We start from the raw sequence: 22,510 nt of genomic DNA on the forward strand, positions 1-22,510 counted from the left end.
ACAGGAACAGGTTGAGCAAAGCCTTCTGTATGTAACCTGTCCTTTGTCCATTTGTTCCTTGTAACACTCCATTGTGACTCTGCTGTGTCCATTTGTTCCTTTATCTATATCCCTTCTGATATTTTAGTCATATATCTTGATTTTGCAAACAAAACTTCTGTACAAAACTCTATCTGTCAGCAGTCAAAAGCATGTAATTTCAATTATAGCTTTAAAAAAGGTTCCAGGATGCTTGTGTGCATTGACAGGCTTATCTCATAAGGTTCAAAATATGTGGGGGGGTTGCTTTCGTTTTTTAATGTAGTTAGTGATAGAGAGGAATACAAATGTAACAAAGAATAACTGAACAGGCTCTTTGAATCTGACTTCACAACAAACATCAAAGAAAACTGCACTGCCACCTGTTAACATGGTATGAAAGGTTAGCAGATGTGCATTGTTCTCTGCTAAATTATTTTGCTCAATTAAATCAAAGTTAGCTGGTTGAGAGACGATGTTATTTTAACAGGTGTCTCCTTTAATTGTATTACTTCTGACGTTCTTCATGCAGTTGTTGGGCTGGAGATACTTTTCAGTTTTGTGCTCATTTAGTCTTTCTGAGGCACTGAGCAAGCTGAGGTAATAGCTTTGTTTTGTTGGTTTTGGGGTTTTTTTAATCCAGTAGTATAAAAAAAGTAAGATATAATTAAACACAGTGCTTGTAAAAACTGTTGCTGATCCTTTCTGTGCTCACTATTTTGAGCATGTGCTTGCTCACAGAACTCATAAATATCTTGTATGATCTGTGGGGAAGGGCAGGAAGGATGACATACCTGAAATGCCTCAGGCCAACATAAAGTTTGTTTAGTCTGCACATTCTTTAGTTCAAAGACAACTGTTTTTATTGATATATTTCCTTTGTTTCATTGTATTGTCAGCTCAGTTTTTGTAACTTTATGTTAGACATTAAAAGCCTGAAGGTGTGGAAGCTTTTCATTGGCTGGCTCTGGGTTCTGTATTAAAAACCTGTGTGTAATTCTGAGATCTTTGCAGGATAAAGGAACAATGCCACTGATAGGGAGTGCCAGGCTCAGGAAAGATGGGCAAAGCCCGTAGTATGACACCAGCACAGTGTTTTGATCCAGAATTACCATGGATGTCAGGTAGAGAGCTGGGATGAAGGGTTGTCCAAGCGTCAGAGCCAAGCTGTGGCTCCAGGGGCCCAAGGTTCAGGACAGGGGGAATCTTCTTTTCTGAAGAGTAGGCAGGACTGAAACTCCCTTTACTTGCTGATTCACAAGTGTCCAAACTCCTAAACTAGAGGTACTCTGTATTCCATTTCTGGTGTCTGCAGGCAGATGTTCTGTCACAGCTGAGAGTTAGTTATTCACTTTGTACAGTTCGGACATAAATGAACGTGAGCTTTCATGTGAAACACTCCTGTTTCTTCCCCTTTTCATTCCTCTGAACAATGCAAGGTTGCATCACGTTGCCTATCTGTACTTTCAGCATCCGTGTGAAATGAATGTGTTTGCAGAGAGCACTGTGATAAAGACAAGCTGCTTTCTCTCTCCCTCCCTGCACCTGAAGTGCAAGTGGGTGAATATCTTATGCAAACATGAGCTACAGAAGCCAAGAACAGCAGCTTCTCCTAAGCAGAATCTCAAGATAAGCTGGAAGATAAATGGATCTCTTTCTGTGGCCACACTTGGCAGTACAGTAGAGATAGCAAATGACTTGAAGCATAGGAAGAAAACACAGGTTCTGCTTGCAAATATAAATTACTTCATTCATGAAAAGGTATGAAAAGTAAAAACCTTAATTTACATGGTGATTCAAGTTATATTAACAGGGTAGTGAAGAGAAAAACTGACGTTTATCTTATGTCTGCAAACCTCCCATTGTTTTCCTCATTAGCCCCATGTAATTTTAAAGTGGCAACACACAAGTTGCATCCTGATTTGACCTTAGGAGCCTCGCTGTTCAGCTCAGTGGTTTCCCTGTAGAAACAGAAACTGACACTGCCTCGCTGGAATTTTCTTCAATCAATATAGTGTGGCACAGTACAAATTATACAACAAAATGGTATTAAAGAAAAGCTCATCTATTGATAAAGCTGGCTAGAGAAACAGATTTTTATTTAAGAGCTTTCAAAATATTTTTTTACAAGTGAAATGGGACCCTGTAGAATGAATGGTGTATTTTTTTACTTTTAACATGCAGACATTCTTTTCAGCTGGTTTTAGCAGCGTAGAATTCCTTTGTATTAGAGCCTGTGTAGTAAATAACTGTTGTTGTGCATCTCAGATGTAGCTGTATAACAGTATTTATGCATATATTTCTGTAATTTTTAGAACAAACCCTCAGAGGTTATATATTGTGTGAGTGCAAGTCAACAGCAGCCAAACTGTTAATTTGCCTGACTAGAAATATTAACCATACTATATCAAATAACTGCCAGGAACAATTCCCCACCATTCCCTGTGACTTCATTTTAATTGATTTTTTTTTTTTTTTTTTACTTCCAGTTTCTGAGATTTTGTTTACTCTGACAGAATGTTTATTAAATGTATAAAAAGAAAATTGTTTTGTAAATTGTTTCTGAGAGTGCTTTTATCTTGCATAAATTGGTGGCTCATTCAACATTTTCCACCTACCTTTGTTTTCCACCCCTGTGCTCTGCCTCATTTGTTTCCTTATTGGATTTGGTGATTAAATACTGATCAGCTGCTGGTCTGATCAGCTGTGCATATTGCTGCCTTTTAAACGTTGTTCATAAACACCCTGAGGACAGGGTGATAAACGGGGTGGGGGTGTTGAGTGGGACCATTTGATCTGTTTTACAAATGATGAGGAGCTTCACAGTGGTCATTTGCAAAAGTGGTCATTGAACACAGACCTCTGTGTTACAGCAGAAATTTGTGACACCCAACTGTCCAAAAGGGCTGTCAGTTGGGAGATTTACATTGCAGAGGTGTAGACTGTGTTCAGGCCTCTGATGCTAAACAGAGAATTGGTAATGATTTTATTAGGATTTTTTTTCTGTCTTGTTCTCTTTTATTTTTCCTTTAAGATACTTTATTTTCAGTGATAATACTGTATAGTCTGTCATGCATTGCTGTGACAATCCATGAAGGAACATGGAATTTACATATGAATCTAAATGATTATTTTCTCTTTGAAAAGCAGAGATAACATATGCAAGTGCTACCTCTGAACAAAAAGAAAAAATCAGGATAGTAAAGGAAATTGTGTAAGGATTTAGACTGTACTTCAGTTGAAATATCAGACTATTTGCTGGGAGATATCATAATATTTTATTTCTGCTTGAAACAATTATTTCTGAGTAACCAAGTCCTATGAAATCACTGGAAGTGTAACAGGAACAAAAGACATGTTAAAAGCTGGTATTTTGTACACTGAATCCATACCTTTTGGTAGACCTCTTCCAAGGACAATTTAAATCTCTTTGTTGCTGGCTTGGGTACAGTAATGTTGGTCTGATAGCACTAAGCTCTTTTGCTGTCAAGATTTCAATATATTGAGGTTTTTTGCACATATTTACAGTATGTGTGATAATGAATATTATTTCAGGAGTACAGTTGTCTGTTGAAGCACACAATTAGCTTTTTCTGTGCTTTGTAAAGTCATGATAGGTACTTCTCAAACTTTTCAAAGTACCTAATTTGGTTTCAAGGGGAGTTTAGCTTCTAAGCTCCTTATTCTATTTTTGTTTGTATGTTTTAAATGTTTCTAGGCACCTCTGTCTGTCTTTAGTGAATTGGGTAGCTTCAAGAAATCTAGTTGGTGGGAGTTATGCATTTAAGCCACTTGATAACCTAAGGAGCCAGGTGTAGTCATGATTAACATAATTTCACTTCATTTTGAAGTGCTTGGATCTGTTGCAGATGCTTGAAGGCATTGCCTGACTCTTGCTTCCAGCTGCTGATGAGTTGGGTTTTTTTATTGTTTCTGTTATGTAACATCAGGTTCTGGAACATGATATCCAGTCACTGGTAAATGACCTGCTTTTTATTTACCAAAAATTTACCAAGCCCAAAATGTACCAGATTTTGGTAAGTGACTTGCTTATCACTATGTGTAGAAAGTAAACACAGAGCTGCTGTTCTCTGTCAGGATGGCAGCAGCTGTAGGCATGCAGAATAGAGGAATATTAGGCACCCCTGGTATTTTACTGACATGCTATTTAGCAGCTACGGACTTGTTCACACTTAGATGATGAGACTTTATTAAATACCTCTTCAGATTCAGAAAAGTCAGTTCTGCTCTGGTAGTGCTGTGAGCACTGGAACAGTTATGGCATTACCATTTGCTTGTCTTTGGTAATGTTGTGATTTTCTTTTTTCTTTTGGTGGTTGTTTGTTTGTTTAGACTTTACTCATCCTGTGATGTTTAGAAAATGCAAAAAATTTTAGGTAACTCTAGGTTTGTCTTGCCTACTGTTCTATCTGGCTGTTCATTCTGAGCCAGGCAGAACAGGTGGATGCAAACAAGGACTGAAAACTTCGTAACTTCAACTTGACAATGGGATCTTGAAGGTCTTTTCTAACCGGAAAGACTCTGTGGTAATAGGGTTTTTCTGTGTGCTGTGGTAAGAACCATTTACACCTTCTAACTTCAGAGCCCAAGTTAGTTCTCTCATGGGCTTTAAATACAGAACCTTCCTAACCTATGTGCTTAAATTATGTTGAGGGATTGAATATCTTCCTCACCAGCACGTGTTTAATAGAGTAGGTTCTACCATAGCATAAATTGATAATTGCTTATTTTACTCGTGCTATTGTAGTTGTAGAAATAGGCTCAAATTATTTGGGTTTTTTCTGTAGTTTAAGCGGCTTTTCAGATTTTTTTGCATTCCTAATTTCTCCAGCACAATAGTATTTGACAGTTATATCCTGAAAATTATTTCCTGCCTTTTTTTTTGTTTGACTGGTAGAAAACTAGCCATGGGAACCACAAGAAACATGTTTGTGTAGCAACTGGTAAAAGTTGAATTGAGTGGGGTTTGTGTCATCAGCTGTCAGGGCTGGAGAAGATGAGTAGTTAACTGAATAAGTAAAGTGTAACATTACCACTGACGGAACATTTCTTACCATTAAGCCTTCAAACTCTTATTCAGCTGTCAACACATGGGCACTTTCTGGAGCCAAATTCTCTCACGCTGTGCACTGCCTGCAGCTCGCCTGGAGCTCAACTTTGACTAAAAGTGTCGATTTCGCTCCTTTTAGCCTTGTTCCCATTTAACGTTAAAACCTGCTCCGAGTCTGCCTTTTATTCTGCAAAGTACACACGGATGTATCATCCCTCGCACACTTCTGATGTGAAGTTAAGGCACTCAAAAGATATGCTAGTAATCTTAATGAATAATTGATTAGAGAGGAGTCTGGCAGTGTTAATTGTGAGGTGCAGCTGAGTGAATGCCAAAACAAAAGCTTCTCTAAATGTTTCCGAAAACCTTGTAAAGTCTTTAGCATTGAGCAACAGGGTCAGTGCACTGAAGTGGAATTTAAAGGAGGTTCTTGAATGTAATGGATTTTGACTTCCCTTTGTCATGTGCCTCAGTGCATCATTGATTGATCACTCATTTGTTAAATCAGCTGTATTTTTTGCCGTTTGTCAGAGCATAGACACTTACTGCAGCCTTTTTCCTTCTAAACACGAGTTTCTTGTCTTAATAAATCAAGGTGTAAATTAGTTTTTATCTAAGGTGATCAATTTTTCAAGCAGAAAGGCATGTGAAGATGGTCACAGAGAAAAATATTGTGAGTTTTTATTTTCTTAACTATTAGGAGGAAAGGGAAAGACCAGGGATACATTTTAGCTGAAGCATTGATAATTCATGTCATTAAATTCAGCTTCCAGAAAAATACTCAGGAATTATTTTATGTGGAAAGCTCTAAATTGTGTGCATTGAAAGAGTAGTTCAAGGTACCCACTGTTGAGTCAGTTCTTCGAGAAATGAGCAAAGGAAAGCTCAGGGTTAAGGAACAAACACTGTCCTGTGCGTTTGCAGCAATGAGAGATGCTCTGTGATTAGTGGCAAGGCTAATTACCTGGAGTATGCAGGACCACTGTAGGTGCTGTGCATACCTGATTAGAGTTCAGACAGCAGGGCAGAAGAAAGAAGACCTTGAGAATGTGCCAAAAATACCCCTTTTATGTAAGCAGATGCTATTACCCTTAGAAGAGAATAGTCACCCAGAATGGTTATTGCTGCTAATTATAAGAATTTTGTGGATGGGCCATGAACTTCTGAGAAATGTACTTTTATGGTATTTAGTACAGCAATTACTTGTCAAATCTGGAACTGTTCATCTTGATAATCACTGCTTGCTGGATAAATGACCAAAGCATATTTATTTGCCAGTTGTCTGAGTGAGTTGCCAGTAGTTGTGACTGGAGACAAGCTAATGTTGGGAGTTCTTTCAATGTTGATACTAGTAATGGAGTCAGAAGGTGTACCTTGGTCTCATGATTAAGTAAGAGTTATTGAAAAAACATGTATATGACAAAAATGCAGAGAACCTCTGTGTCCAGCTGGGTATAGGCTTAAATGTTAGGTACTTGGAAGTCAGCTCCTTAAAAGGTTATAGTTTTAATCTTTTTGGAAAAGATTTTGAGGCAAGACAGAAAGGAATAGAAAAGAATGAGCCTCAAGAAGGTAGGGAAGGGAAAAGTCAGTCATGTTGACAGAAGAATTTAAAGCTTCTCATTAGCACAGAGTTTAGCACTGTTACTGCCTAGGTGTAATTAGAGTGAGGAAAGGTGGAGAAAAAATCCTCAGCTCTGACAACACCTCTTTTAAAAACCAAACTTTCCTACTAGGAGCAGAATGCCTCCTTTCTCTGGGAGGAGCTGTAGTTGCTCAGCATCATGGTCAGGCTTGGGTCCCTCATGAGCAGCACTGTAAATTTACCACAGGGTGAATTTAGATGTAGATTTGCTGGTGAGTAGAATGACAGTGTATTTTCAGTGAATCATGATAAGCAATGGAATTATGGCTGTGATTTGGCAGGTATGCTTTGTTTTGCTGGGAAGTGCACTGCACTGACGCTGTAGAGGTTGTTGCCCCCCCAGCAGAGCCCCTTGCTCCTAGAGCCACTCTGCAGGTAGCGCAAGCAGCTGTTTTCACTTTTGTTCCTGTCAGGCACTGGGGACAGTTTCCTTTTTTCTCTCTCTGGCTCCCTAGGCTCTATCAAAAGTGTGAATCTGAAACAAAATAAAGCTTCAGTCCACATCTTTGCTCAGCCTTTACATGTACATTTTCCTGTTTTGAGCTCTTTTAAACTGCAGCTATCAGAAAGAATAAAATAGTGCATCACCTAGTAGAGTATTGAAGTGATCATCCAAGCAATTTTCTTCTCCCTGAAGCCAGACAGCCAAAGCTTTTTATTACTGACTGACTGAACTTCCTGTGTCTGTCTGTCTAGGTTGCTAGGCCACCTTGTTGTCATGATTTGTGATGTTAGAGGCTTTTGATTGCAGACAAACCAGAAATGCTAATTTAAGTATAATATTTACATTTGAAAACCCCTCTTACATAAGTTATATAAAAAGAATAACTCAGCAGTTTTGTCTTTTAGGTGTGTGCATGTAAAGCTCTAGTAGGCATCTGGCAAGCAATCTTTCAACTCTTTACTTCATGTACCCTCTCAGTAAAACAGCATGGCTTAAAAAAAAAAAAAAAAAAGATTATGTCTTCAGATAGTTTGCAGCTTGGGAACAATCATCCCAAGTTATTGTTACTTTTTGCCTTACCAGGATGGTTATTTTTGCTCTGTGTATGAGGTAGCCTGATATCCTTTTTGTCTGATCCAGAAATAAGTGGGATGATGGCATTGTGGCCTTTTAGTAATAGGGCCTTGATTTGCCCTATTACAAATAGGTGGTGTTGTGTCAACCTGTATTATGTGCATTTGCATTGCCTGAAACTACTTTGGAAAATAAATTAAATAGCTGTGTGTAATTGAAAATAACAAAACCAGTTATTTTTGGCTTTGTCGCTTGTGTGAGAGTATACAGTAAGACTTCAGTACAAAAACCCCCATGAAATTGTGGCTTTTTCAAATGGAAATTACACTTAAAATGAAAAGGGCTGGCAATAAACTAGTAGTGAGGGAACTGGTGGGTATGGATATGTTCTCTGAAGAAAAATACTTTTCACACCTAGGCAGACAGGAGATGTGTTTCTCTTTTTAATCAGAATCAATATTTAACACCAAGATGAGGCTGTTTAACTCCTCCGTGTTGTGGGTATTGAAAATGCCCTGTAATGGGTAACTATTAGTTATTATCAGGTAATATTGAGCTGAGTAATGAGTTGGTTTTGTGATTTTCAGAGTGGTAGATGGCAATGATGTGTTATTAGGTTGCATATCACTAGTTTATGTTAGATCAGTGAGGCAAACAGAGCATCTGAGAACTGCTTGGAAAAACGTGTCAGTTGTTTATCTTAGTATGAGTTAAATCTAGCTGCTCTCCCTGCAATTCCCATGTTCAGGTAGGGATGCAAGTGATTCAGTTCAGTGTTGCACAACTTCTGTGGAGAAGTCCAGTCTGCCACCCACCAGGTGAAACAGTTCATGGAAAGTTTTAGGCACACAAAATAGGCACAAACAAATCTCTTGTTGGTTAAAAAATCCTAGAAACCCTCAGTAAAACTCAAAGGCCTTGGGGTACGTTTTGTCCCTTCAGCTAACGAGGCTCTGTGAATGTGTGGCATGTCATGTCACTGAGAAATTACAAGGGATTCCACTTTTTAAAGGAATATATTCTTCGTGTAGAATGAGACTTAGTCTGCATCCAGAGGACTCAGGCTTTTGTAAATTTAAGTACACAAATGATCTAATCCCATACTGTGAAATTCCAGCCTTGGCAGTGGTTCTTTGGGAAGAGCTGGGGCAAAGCCTGAGAAGGAGTCACAAAGGAGCCACCTCTGGAGCTGTTGTTCCCTGAGGACAAAGTAGACTGAAAACGCTTGCTCTGAGAAGAGGAAGGTAGAAATCTTGGATAACATCTTTTAGTTGTTCTCTAGTTTTGCCTCCTGTAAAACAGAAACACCTTCCAAGTTTACACTGTCTTGCCATTTGAGCTCTTAGGAGTTGAAATGAAAAAAAAGCCTTTGTTGTGGGGCTGTGAGGGAAATATTTTCTCTTCCTTTAGTTCCAGTCTCACACACCAGCTCCCTTCCTTCCTAGACAGTCTCTGCTAGACTAGGACTGTTTTGTTTTCAGAAAATATTTTCCCCCTCTGGAAATATTCTGTTATGTTACTGAATCAAAGACCCACATTTCAGGGCAGATGATTTAAATACAAAACCAGTATTCAAATCAGAGAGGGGAAAGGCAGCCTCCTTCTGATGGCAAGTTGGAGTGGCACAACCCATACAGGAAATGGAAGTACAAAGCCAAGTTTTATTTGGTGCCCTCCTCCCTTTTTTTTTTTTTTTTTCTTTTCCTCTTTGTTTTCTTGTTTGGTTTTTTTTTGTTGTTGTGTTTTTCTAAAGGAGTTCTTTAGGATGCTTCTGCCTGACTTTTTTACCTTTCCACTGTCAGTTGAGCAATAGTGTCATACTGAAACAAGGCATTGGTCTTTTCCTGAACGTGAGATCTGTATCTAGTGAAAAACACACCAAAAAATGAACATGTTTGAAGCAGATGCATTTAAAAAAAAAAAAAATCCACAAGATGCTCCAAGGGTCATATGGCATTGATAACAAGAATGAGGTTTTGGCCCATTCTACCACATATGAGACACCCCCCCCACACACACACACATTTTCTTGTTGCAGATGTGCATATTCAGCACATTAAAATGTGTGCTAAGTGGATTGTGTGTTCCATGGGGATATTCAAAACAAGCTGAAGTTTTGTGTTGCCAAACCTGTGTTTTGGCAGTAGGCTGGAGGAAGGGATCTGAGTACTCACAAAACCACTAAAAGATGTCACTAGGAGAAAATAACTTTTTACTGACTATATAGAATTTGCAAAATGAAATATATTTAGTGTAGTCATGCTGAAGTGCATTAGGAAGTAGAATTGAGAAGCAACTTTTTCTGCTATGAAATAATTTTGGGATTCTTTAAATGGGATAAAGTTTCTTTTGTAAGTAAATGATCTCAATTTAATCAATTTAAACAGAATCACATTTCTGTGGTTTGGGGTTTTTTTTAACTTTAGTGTGCTGGAGTGTGTACTTATGATTTTGAGGCAGTTATTTTATTATCTGCCTCAGAAAGGTGGTTTATGGTCCTTTTTCCTTATTCACACTCATTAATAACATATTCAACCCATGAATGAACGTTCAGCGATTTATGCCCACTTGAGCTCAGCTGAATACTGTAATATCTCACTGCAGCCATTAAAAACAGTTATCACAAGATAATGTTGGGTCAGAATGCAGAGCAGCCTGCTTAAATTGTGTTATTGATTGCTGCTTTCTGAAGATTTTCCTCAGTTGTGTTTAAACCATGTGCTTATTCTTGTTACTGGCTTCTAGAAAAGAAGGCCTGGCAATGTAATCTGAATTGAGATGTCTTGCATTTGATGCCAGGTTGGAAGTTCATGTTTATATAGTTTCATTTCTTATATAAATTATCTCAATTTGTCTAGTTCCAGGTTGTTTGAAGACAAGGGTGCATCTTCAGTTGAGTCTTCCAAAGTGGAGAATATGTACTCATCTACTACAGAAGTTAATGTTTCTATTCATTAAATATATTAATGCAGGACTTTTTCTGGAATTTATACAGATGTAGAAAGCAAGAAAGATTTGGGTTTACTACTGGACTTTCAATCAGTTTAGTTTTTGTGTGTTCTGTAGACATTTTGTAGTCTGCCACCCACCCTCCCCAGGGGGTGGATTGGTAGTGTACCAGCTGGTGTGTTCTGTTTGTAAAATGTGAGATAATCACTCCTGTAAGACACGGTCATAATGGCTGTAGAAATGTATTTTGGAATATTTGAAAAGAAATAATAAATACAGGTACCACCTTTTTTTTTTCTTCATGGTTTCTAGCCCATTCATGAGGATCTGCATATTTTTTAATAATGTAATTGCTTTTCCTGACTGTGTGTATATGTTTCTGTGCATTAAGTTTCTTCTTCAAGAACAAAATTTATTTGATACTGAACTTGCTGGATTCCTAAGAAAAGAAATCCTTTCTCCCTCTATGTAAACTGTGGCATTTGACTCCTCTTGAGTATGTATTCATTATCTTAAAATAGAAAAAAACCTCTCCTCCCTGGGCTCAGAATCAACATTATTGTTGAATTCTCAGGCCTAGGAGAATACTGGTTGCACTGCAAGCAATGATTTTCTAATCTAGATGGCTGAGGAAAACTGTTCATTTCATACAAAAAGGGTTAATCATATTACCCCTTTTTAAACACCCCCTTGCTTTGCCCTTCCTGCATTTGCAGAAGAAGACACAATCAAATGGCAGACCTGTGTTTTTGTTCCTTTTCAAAAATCCCTGACAAGCCCATGACACAGGCTACTGCTGTAGCTGTACATTTCTATTCATTATTGATGACTTGGGGCCTGGCAGGCAGCACAGAACACAAGCAACATAGATTACCATATTGGGGGCTGGGTTTGGGGGGTTTGTGTCTATGCATGGGCTTCTGTGCATTTGGGTTGGGTTTGGCCTTGGAAATACTCGGTGCTGAGTGGAAATCCTACCTGAGAATAACAGTGGAAACAGATTAAATGAGATTTGTCATACATTTTATTAAAACAATTCAGGGCACTTATACTAAAGATAAAAAAGGGAATGTATCAGTGAGCTTGCTCTCAAACTAATTGATAATAGCTTAACTTTCCAACAGACTTGGAAATGATCTTGAAGGATCCTGGGGGATTTGGAGGGCATTTCTCACCTTACAGAGTGCAGGTAGCACTTTGGCTGATGAGACATTTCCTCTGATAAAGCCAGTGTAACCTATCTAATTCATAACAGTAATTACAGACAAACTATGCTGTTGGTTTGATTTGAGGGGTTTGGTGAGGGGGGTAGAATCTCATTTCATGGATACTGCAGATAAAATCCATCTTTTGCAGGAGTGGAGAATTATGCCAGCACTTGAGTGATACGTTTTAGGAGGTATTTCTGAATAGCAGGTCACCAAGAGACCTTTGCAATGCTAAGGAAGTCTTTTACTACTACTGATGTGTAATTAACCCTTATGGGTTTTTATTGTAACAATGCTTCTGCCCATTGTATAAAGTTTTCTTTTCTTGCATATGTCAAGGAGGGTCTTTACAGTGTTTATAGTTGCACTGTTTGAGGTTCTTGGCTTGAAGAAGAATGAAGGAGATCAGAGTTTATTTAAACATAGTGTTTGTGTTAACAAAATGAGCTTTGCTTTATATATTGGTGGTGTCTTTATACAGAACCTGTTCTACTTGAATAGTTTTCAATTACATAACAAGCTATAGAAAGAAATAGGTAGAATCAATTTTGATAACAGCTTAAAACTGCTCATTTCTCTAGAATTTGCCATAGCTTTTCTCTCAGGTTTCTATAATCATTCCTTTATGCTGCTGGCTTTTTTTACACAACTGATCATCATGGCAGGAAAGTAAATGCACAGATTAGTTCATTCAAAGTTTCATTGATTCAAAGCTTATTATGTCAAAATAACTTTTTAAACATTGACTGGAATAAAATGGTGTCTGTTAAAGGATGGTGAGGTCCAGTCCCAAAGAATGATAGTCTTGTGAGGACCTTGCCTGTTGGAGCTGTGACCTGGGACTGTTTCAATTCTGTTTTATATGTAGAACCCTTTAAAGCAAGGCTGGTGTAGAGCATAAAAACTGCATCCTTTTCCTTTGGGAAGGAGAGGCAAGAAGCCTTCCAGCGGAACAGTGGCACTTAGCTACTCCAAAAAGCAGTGTCAGTCAAAGCAGAATGTTTACTTAGTGTCTTCCATCCATTTCTGTGGCTCTGGTTTCTTTTGTTGAGACTTAGTACTCTTCAGTGTGTCTCAAAATACAGAATCAACTCTCTGGCAAATTGAACAATACAAGAACTTCTGTTTTATGAGGAGATTGTTTTCCCTGGAAGGTCCCACAGCACCATCTAGTGCCATGCTGTCCTAGTGCCACATGGCTTTGAGGGAGCAGAGGTGCTCAGGCTGGCATGCTTTGCTGGGAGTGGCTTCTTAGTAATTTAAATTAAGATTTGCCTGTGACTTGGCATAGATCCAAATACAGGGGAAATTTAGATTATTTTTAACTTTCTTCTTCAAGAAAACAGACTTTAAAATTTGGTTAAAATTTACCTTTTCTCGTGAAACATATTTGTTACTTCTACTGCATTTTTATTTCTCTGTACAAAATAAAGGAGAAATAGTGGTGCATCCTTAACACTGCACTAATATACTTTGCACTGAAAGTACACCCCAACATATGTGATTATGTTTATTATATGCTTATTATATCTTAAACCCTTTTTCAAGGAAGGGTTGTACTTACAGCTACAGACACCCTAAACCTACAAGCTCTGTGCCTTTCCTCCTCAGTCCCACTGAGGTCATGCTCATATGCTGTGGAACCTGCCTGCAGTGGTAGAAATTACAGGATTACAGTGTCCAAGTGATTTTTGCAAAGACAAAGGGGTCACTCTGAAAAGAATATTGGTGTGTATGATTGAAAAGTTCCTTTCTGACTTTTATGTCTCCTCTAACCAAGGTCCACTTAATGCCAGTGTATAAACCTCTATCCTGACATACAGAACCTTAGTGAGCTTGTTCTCTGCAGACACCCCATGTGAAATTTATTTGAGTAGGAACAGACAGTGGTTCAATCAGCTGGAATCAGAAAAAAATATTTGCATAGGATGAAGTTTTAAAAGGCTCCATTGGGGTGGAAAGTAAAGGAGAGGAATAAAGTCTTGAGGCCAGGAGTGATGGTCAGCAAAATCAGCTGAAGAGAAAATGGGAAGAGGAAAATGTAGTTCCAGCAGGCTGGACAGTATCCTTGAACTCACTGAAGATAGCAACAAGACAGCTGAGTTAAATGCATTGTATAAGAGAGAGGCAAGAAAAAATTGCAGGAAGGTGTTACAAGTGTGGTGGATATGGCTTGATCCTATTCCAGAAATGTGAGTAAAGGCCCCCTGGAACCTCCTTGGTCACACACAGAGCTGTGGAGCTGCTGCAGAGAGGTTGCAGCACTTGCAAAGTGTGGCCAGAAGCAGCACCCAGGATCCCATCTGTTGTAGAAGCTATTCCACACCTGCCAGCCAGCTCCCACCTAACTGGTGGTTTCAGGTCATTTGATGGAAGTGGTCATTTCCACCTCTGATTGAGACTTGTGTTGTATTTTGTGCATCATTTCAGATATTACTCCTGTATTACCTGTGAAGCACCAAGAAGTTTTCCTAGGTGCTTTAAAACTTCAGGGTCCTGAATGCTGTGTTCTGAACTATTCTGTTGCTGTGTAAGAAATACATTTCTAATGTGTTTAAGATGCCCTCTGCTGGGAATGCCAGGCAAACTGGCTTATCTCTAGTTTTACCTTTCTAAAATGCTCTTATTTTTGGCTTAACACTCAATCTGATACCAGAAACTCCCCCCTCAACCTTACTGAAAAAAAAAAAAAAAAGCTCTCTCCTTTTGGTTTTATTCTTTACACTTCATCTGTGACAAGTGTGGTAGTGTTACTGCTGGAAGTTCAGATCACGGCATTTCTTGTTTCTCTGATCTGTTTTGTTGAAAGGACTGAACTCTGGCTGCTCACATTCCTTTGATTCCATTTTTTCATGCTTGTATAAAATGTAGGCAAGAGGAACATCTGCAAATAGTAATTATTAATAAATACCAGAAATTCTTGTGATTTCTGCTGTTATCTGATGCTGGTAAGGTTTTTAATATCACCTCATCGTTCTTTTTTTTTTTTTTTTTTTTTTTTCAAAATTAAAGTCCATTCCTACAACTGGGGGCACTAGATTAATATAATAGAACAAAGGTGGTGCAATGTCTGGAACAGCTGACAAAGTTCTCTGCATAATCTCATAGCTGATATGAAATCTGGTTTATTTTGCCCCCACTGATAAATCAAAAGCCATTTTGACATAGTGCTTCTAATTTCACAGTTTTGTTATTAAAATCTAATATTGGCCTAATTAGATGAGTTACAGCTATTGCTGTGGTGTTTATGTCTAATTATAGTTGAATTAGGGTTACATAGAATTTATGTATTTTTGATTTCATATTGTAGTTTGTTGTCTTGGTAGAGTAAGATATTTATCATTTTACCAAAACTGCATGAATTTAACTCCATAGTCTTTTCCATATCTTTTCAGATTTTCCTATTATTTATTATGGGGAGAATGGGTGTATTAAGTATCCTAAAAAGCATCAGTTCATAAGCCTTTGTTCTCCCCAGCTTTCAGAATAGTCATTTCATATAGAACAAGACAAAGAGCTTAATTACATATTTTATATTGAATAATTGCAGTTGTATAAGCCTTCTCAGAACCAACAATGTCATTAGAGTTGTTGACAGAAAAGGGATGTTTTACACTCGAAATTGTTTTGAAAATAATTGAATTGAAAACAAAAGGCAAATGGTTATTTGACACCAGGAGCTTTTGTGATGTTCATGGGGGAGCAACACAGGGACACAAGTTGCATCTTGGGGAAATTACTGAAATTACAAGAATATTAGAAAGCTGTAATTTAATCTCTGAGATTGTAAGAGATAAGTTCAAACATTTATGTCATTTACATGGGGACAAAGTTAGAAACAGGGGGCAAACATGTTTTATTGTGAAAATCAATTTCAACATCTCAATCAACAGAAATTTATCATCTCTGCTGCCATCTTTAAGTCAAATGAACAACAAAGATTGTATAGCCATGCTTACAAAAATATTAAAAGCTATTTAAAGAACCTATAAAAAGATAGTGTCTCAAGGAGGTTCCTGCAGCCACTGGATCCAAATACTAAGGCACTGAAATGTTTTTGGGATAATTTCAGTTACAAACTTGAAATCTTCATCCTCAAATGACTTAGTACTTAAAAACTGAGATATGTAAAATTCACAGTTGCCTCTACAGACAGCTGTGAATTTTACAGGCCCTTTTCTGTTATGCCACTTCTGCATCCAGTGTCTACTTGTGGTTTCACAACAAAACTCGACTTTTAGTGGGTTTTGCCCTTCTGGTTTGGAACCAAGTGTGTCTATTTAGCATAGGGGTTTTTTTCTTGATCTGTGGTGTCTGTCAAGAGGTTCTGCATAGTTCTAAAGCAATGTGGGGACAGGAGGAAAAAGGAAGAAGACAGCTAATTGCTAAGAATTTTGGTGTGTGAAGGCCTTGTTTTAGCAGATAGAATCATTCTGTATATGATATCTAAAGTTCAGATTACTGCAAAACAGTATGACATGGGAGTACACTTTTAATCAGTTTATTTGAGATGATGAATAATGTGGTATCACAGGTAATAAACAGTGTATTTACTCAGGGGTGATGCTGTGAAGTTGAACTGTGGAGTTGTGACCAGTCTGAAGGGTGAGGATAGTGGGAGTCTGGTGCTCCTTGATTTCAACAGACTGAGAGTTGGCTCTGAGTGCTGCTGTGCTCTTTGCCATTTCTGTCATGTTAGTGAAAAAACTGAACAATCAGTTTTTCCATCTTTAGGAGTGCCCACTTTCTTTCTTTTGTGATTTTTTTAAAGAGAATATCTGTATTCTCTCAGAACTTCAGTATTAGCTGTCCTGTTGCTCACAAACATGCCTAATTCAGACCTAGAAGCATTTTTCTAGAGGCAGGGTTCTTTTTTTTAAAATGTGAAACATTATAAAGTTGTTTGCAAGCTTATTAAAAATAAAGGAAAAAAAAATTTGAAACCACACTTCCACACACAAAATCAAGGGGGGAAAAAAGACATAAGAAATAGAAATAACACATATTTTGACATAAAGTTTCACTCTCATTGTAATCATAAAAACTATGGTTTTGTGTTTGGAAAATTTTTGTATTTGTTTGTTGGGTGGTGAGGTGGCATGTGCAGGCTGGGGATTTTGATGTTAATAACTCCATATTCTAACCAACTGAGCTTCTCTTTATTTTGATTAATCTTTTTTTTTTTTTCTAAAAGTGTCAGAAACTCTTGAAATAAATACTTCAAAAATTTGAGAAATACTGTGGTACACAGAAATAGACTGAGTTTCATTTCTCATTTATGCTTGTCTCTGATGAAATTATCCAGTGTTGATAAGCTTTTCTCTCACACCTTACCCTATCTGTAGCATGGAAATGCTGCCCTGTAAGTTTTGATGTAACCCTGCTTACCCTTCTGCTTGTTTTGTGTCCTGCTCTGATGGAGCATTCAGGAACCTCTGTAGCATTAAGCACGAGTAGGTAATAGATTTCAGAAAATACACATTGGTTCAGGGCCTTGATTACAAACCCCTTTTTTTCCTTTCGAGCCCTGGTCCTTTAGGCAAATCAGACATGACTTTGGCTGAGGTTTTTCTCACTAGCAGTTGCCACATGCGTGTCGTACTGATGACCTGTAAGAATGATGAAAAATTGCATGGGAAATTTGTGGGTAAAGGAAACTAAGGAAAGTTCACATGTATTTCATGCCTCATTACAATAATCCTTACTTGTCTTCTACCATGTGTCCCTCTGGATCTGTGCCCACCTCCCTCTTCCTATTTGCATAATTTCTTTCTTAATGATTTGCCACCATAGTTTCAAATTCATTAGGTGACTTCCCTTCCCTGTCTGATTTGGCAGCCAATTCCATGTATTGATTTTATATATTCTTTTGGAGGATAAACACCTCTTAATACCTGCTCTACAGCAAGGCTCTACTGGATGAAACCTATAGAAAACCCCTTAGCAACTTTATCTAGTCAAAGCAAATAACAATTAAATGGATCTACAAGTACATCCTTGCTGTTTACATGTATGTTTATGTACATGCTTGCGCACACAAACCCGTATTTAAACTGTCTTAAATAAAATCTGTTTCATGATCTTTACTGTGGGGAGATGTTTCCAAGTATCTGACTCTTCAGACTCCTATGTTGTACCAGTGTCTCATGTCAGGCTGAGATTTTTTTCGTGCCCTTTCCACTAAAATCATTGAAATATATTCAGTCAGTCTTTCACATCAGAGGTGTAAATGGATTTCTTGAAAGTTTTTCTGCAGATAGCAAACGGCAGTCACTTTACAACTTTGACTCCATTGTGGGCAGCAGTTGGGAAGCCTAACACTCCACCCGAACTTTGAAGATGCTAAAACTGTGTAATGACCTTGCATTCTCAGGGGCAGATGCTCAGCTTTTGCTGGAAGTGCTAATCTACAATCTGTTTATCTCCATACGCTATGTACTTGACAGCACTTGCTTGAAAAGCAAGGCAGGGAAGAGCGTTGTCAAATTTAGTTCCATTTTCTTCTCTGATGGTCTCAGTGTCCAATGGACTTAGAAATGGTCATACTTATTTTAATTTTTAGCTTCCTTTGTGCTTCTCAGCCAGTGGCAATCTTAGAAAGCAGCTGCAGTACCAGTGTCAGAATATTCTCATCTTTGTGAAGCCTCTGCTGTTGAGTGAGCTGGGCTCTGGAATAACTGTTTTCTTCCACATTTTCTTTATTCTTAGTGAATCAGACTTTGGGCTTTACCTTCAAAATGTAAATTGTCTCCTGTATTTTCTGTCAGTAGGCTTTAGACTCAAAGTGCTCTATTTATTATTCTTTAGTGGATATGAATTGAGATGCATCACATAGTGCTCAGGAGCACATTGAGGAGCATGTTCCTAATGAAGAGGTAACATGTCCAAGCTAGGTGCTGTGTGCAGGGAGAGGTAATGCCTTTTGTTAGACACATACACCATGGTCAGGTAAGCCCTTCTTCATATCCGGGGCAGGAACCTGAAGAGAGGGGCTTCAGTTCATTAAAGCACATCAGTGTTTTCAGGTTAACCTATAGATAGGCTTTACATCCCCAAAGTCTGTTCTTCAGGAGTTCCATCAGTTGGTTGGGTAAGAGAGGTTCCCTCCCTGAATAAATCGTGCTTTGCTTGCCCCTGTAATCCATCAGCCACCACTGCACTACTGACTGAAGAAAAAAAACCCTTTGGTTTTCATTTAAACCCTATGGTTTTTCAAACTGGCACTCCTTATCAAAATAAAACATTAACATCAAATTACTCTGATTCAGCAACAGCATCTATTTTTGAATATGAACTTGTCTGTTCTGTCAGGTAATTATTTAGCTTCCCAGGGAATCGTGTGTGTGTTGCAAATGGAAAAGTTCAACCTTCTGTGGTGAGGCAACAGGAAACCCACTTCTGATTATTAAGATCACCAGGTTTAATAGCAAAATTTAATAACAAATTGCTAAAATTGACCTTTTGAATGCTAGATTTTCAGCATGCTCATTCAGGAATCTCTTTATGATGTATAGGAGGATTCTCTTGCTCTCCACTTAGAGAATTACAAGAAGTGTTACTGCTACAGAAGTGCAGTTTCCTTTTGTGGCACATGCTTTGAATTAGCAGTGGCTGTTGCCCACTGTGTTAATATCAGCAAGCTTCTGAAGTAATTAAACAGCAGGTCACAGCTCCCATCCCAAGGAGGAAGGGCACAATCTTGATTTATCAACAAGATAGAGAGAAAGGTTGGTTTGGTTTGATTTGGTTTTTTACCTTTGCTTTTTTTTTTTAGTAACATATAAAACCACACTGAGGCATGAAGCACGTAAGAAATAGCTAATGGTGCTGAATCAATGAGTTTGTTCAGGTTCAGAGGAGAGCTGGCTGTGCTCTCAGGCTGGCACTGTGCTCTCTTCTCCCTGCACTCAGTGCTCAGCAGGAGTATGGGATGCTTTCAGATCACTTCCTGCTCCATCCATGCTCCTCCTCACTTGTGCAAAAGCCTGAAGGTGGAACCCTGCTGCAGTGGTGTTCTGCCATCCAAAAATTAGAGGAGGCTAAGGGAACACTCAGGCACTTGGTAATGTCTGGTAGCATTTGAGGTGTGCAGCGTAGCTGTCAGTGGGGAAAGGGGAGGAAGGGCAAGGTCTGGCTCAGGCACTCGTAGCAGCCATCCCTAAAAGCTGGAGTTTGGTCACAGATGCAGTGACTGGGTTGTCCCTGCATTACACAGATCTTGCAGTCAGTTCTTCCTCACAGATTCTGCTGTATGCAAGTGTCAGTTCAGCCCTTGATGCCTCCTCCCTTCCCCAACTTTTGTTTCTTCCTCTCCAGCTGCTGTACTTGAACACCTATATTTCTTCATATCTGTTATCTGCATTTTGGTCTAGACCTCCTGTAAATAGTGAGTGACTCCCTGAAGCAATTCTTACTGCTTCTACTTCTCTTTTCAGTCTTTTATGATCTATCTCAATTGTCATATTTGCAAAAAGATAAATTATTGTGGATATCTGGGCTGTGGGGCAGTCAGATATGGCATATATTATTTATTTTGAAATATGTTTTTAAATTCTGCAGAGGCTTCAGGTTGCACAGCTTGACTGTTGCCTTCTTGATCCTTCCTGTCTGCTATAATTTGTGGCATTTATTTGTTGCATTTTGTTTTAGGAACATAATGGGAACTCTCTGTGGCTGATAGTCTGTCTGAATCTGTGATTTTTTTGTAGACCCAGAAAGCAAATACAAAACTAGTTTTTTCAGGTGTTTCTTATATTTTCTTCCAAGAGATTGAAGTAAAGCCATGTTACTCAAGGTTAAGTGAAAAGTAGGGAACAGCTGGGTTTTTTTGTTCAGTTGTTTTTCACTTGTAGCTAAATAAAATGTAAAGTAAGCACCCTTTCAGATAAATGTGGTGTGTTTTGGACCTTTGTCCAAAATTTTTTTTAAAAAATAAAGTTTGTGAATAGCTGAAAAGCTGGCTATTCTCGTGACCTATGTGGATGAAGAATAGTCCTGGCCTAGAGAAGTTCTGGGCCAGCTCTGTGAATTAGCATGCAGTCAATGATGGAATCACTTTATTGAGCAATAATAAAATATTGAAGTCAGATGGAAGGATGATGGGGAATTGCTGTTTGCAGCTATGAAAGTGATGCATGTCATGTTAACTCCCAACCCAAACAACTCATTCTAAGATTTGCTTTCATGAAACTTAAAATCCTCTATTTTGTCCAATCATCAGCTTTAAACCTGTTCCTTGTCAGTGAAGACAACAAATCTTTTTGCTTGCATCTGCCTGGGGGATGTGGAAAGCTGAGGTGGTCCTGTGTGATTAAATTAGATGAAAGACTTGCCTTCTACCAGTGAGACATGAAGTCTAATCAAGTGAAATGAGTTTTGAGATCTCAGCTCATTTCCTTGGGGAATATCTGCTTACATTACACAGTCACAACACCTAATTCATCACAGTTGATGCAGCTTCTGCTCAGAAGAGGACCTGGGACTGGGTGCCATGGGACTTGATCAAGTCTTTCCCTAAGGAGGAGCTGCTTAGTGAAGTTAAGATACAGCACACTAAGGGGAGAGCTTTAATATGTTTTTGGTTTTGGTTTTTTTTTTAAATAAATGATCCATATTTCTGTATATCAGAATATATATCTGTATATTTTAGAACAGAGGGACTTAGATGCAAAAAGGTAAAAAAGGTACTTGGTACTGAGTATAGTTTATAAAATGATTGCTGCATACATGTTAAAGAACATGCTCAGTGAAGAGTAAAGTTGAGCTTGTTACTTAATTTCTGTGATGTTAAATGATGCTTGTGTATTTCCATGTACTAAGCTAAGAAAGTAAAGATTTTTCTGCCTCCCTGACTAACACACTGTTTTTGTTTGTTTCTTACAGGGCATTGTTATAACTCCACTTCTGCTTTTGCTTTTTGTAAGTATCGTGATATTAATATATCTTTTACTGGGTAATCTTGCACCTAATAGACATTATGTTTAAGATACAAGTTTAAGATACACAATGCATAAATAATGAAGAAGATTTTTCTGGTGAATATTTGAAATTAGCTGCCTCCCAGGAAGGCCATCAAAATGTATCATAGTGTATGCAAGCACCACCTACACTTCATTCTATGACCAAAAGCTGTTGCTCTTACAGAAGTGTAAAATCATATGCTGTTAGTCAGGCTGAGTAAAATATAAACACTTGCCAGGTAAGGAGGTAACTTGGTTAGGAGAGCTCTTGGAGAGCTTTCATTTGCAGGCGCTGGACAGGATTGCACTGATCTGAAGTGGATGAGAACAACTGGAAAAGCACTACTCAGATAAACAGAGCCTTGCTTTTGGGCAACTAAGCCCATGGTATTTTTGTGGTAGAGACAAGACGGATTACTGGAGCCCCTGTGCATCACTAAATGTAATGCTGCTTCCTTCCTGCTAGTTCAATTGTTACCCTTCAGTGAGGGCCTTGGATCCTGGCAGCTTGTGGTGGAGAGCAAGGGAGGAGACCAAGCTTTATCTTCATGTTTTCTAAAGGCATGGATATTAGCATACAATGGGGAGGCTTTTGCAGGTGTGTGGTGGTGTTTAGTAAATCCCTGGTCAGACAGAAATTCT

At 38.4% G+C, this 22,510-nt stretch overlaps 1 protein-coding gene across 5 annotated transcripts in view; it reads left to right on the forward strand.

Moving 5' to 3' along the window:
• Positions 1-22,510, forward strand: part of SLC10A7 (solute carrier family 10 member 7) — a 140,800-nt gene that overhangs the window by 69,936 nt on the left and 48,354 nt on the right. For all 5 annotated transcript variants that reach the window (XM_041489256.1, XM_041489258.1, XM_041489257.1 and 2 more), the window contains exon 6: positions 21,792-21,827. In XM_041489256.1, coding sequence (XP_041345190.1) covers positions 21,792-21,827 — 36 coding nt within the window. The remainder of the gene's footprint in view (positions 1-21,791; positions 21,828-22,510) is intronic.

Source organism: Pyrgilauda ruficollis, unplaced genomic scaffold (assembly GCF_017590135.1).
Source record: "Pyrgilauda ruficollis isolate IOZ18807 unplaced genomic scaffold, ASM1759013v1 scaffold91, whole genome shotgun sequence".
Lineage (NCBI taxonomy): Eukaryota > Metazoa > Chordata > Aves > Passeriformes > Passeridae > Pyrgilauda > Pyrgilauda ruficollis.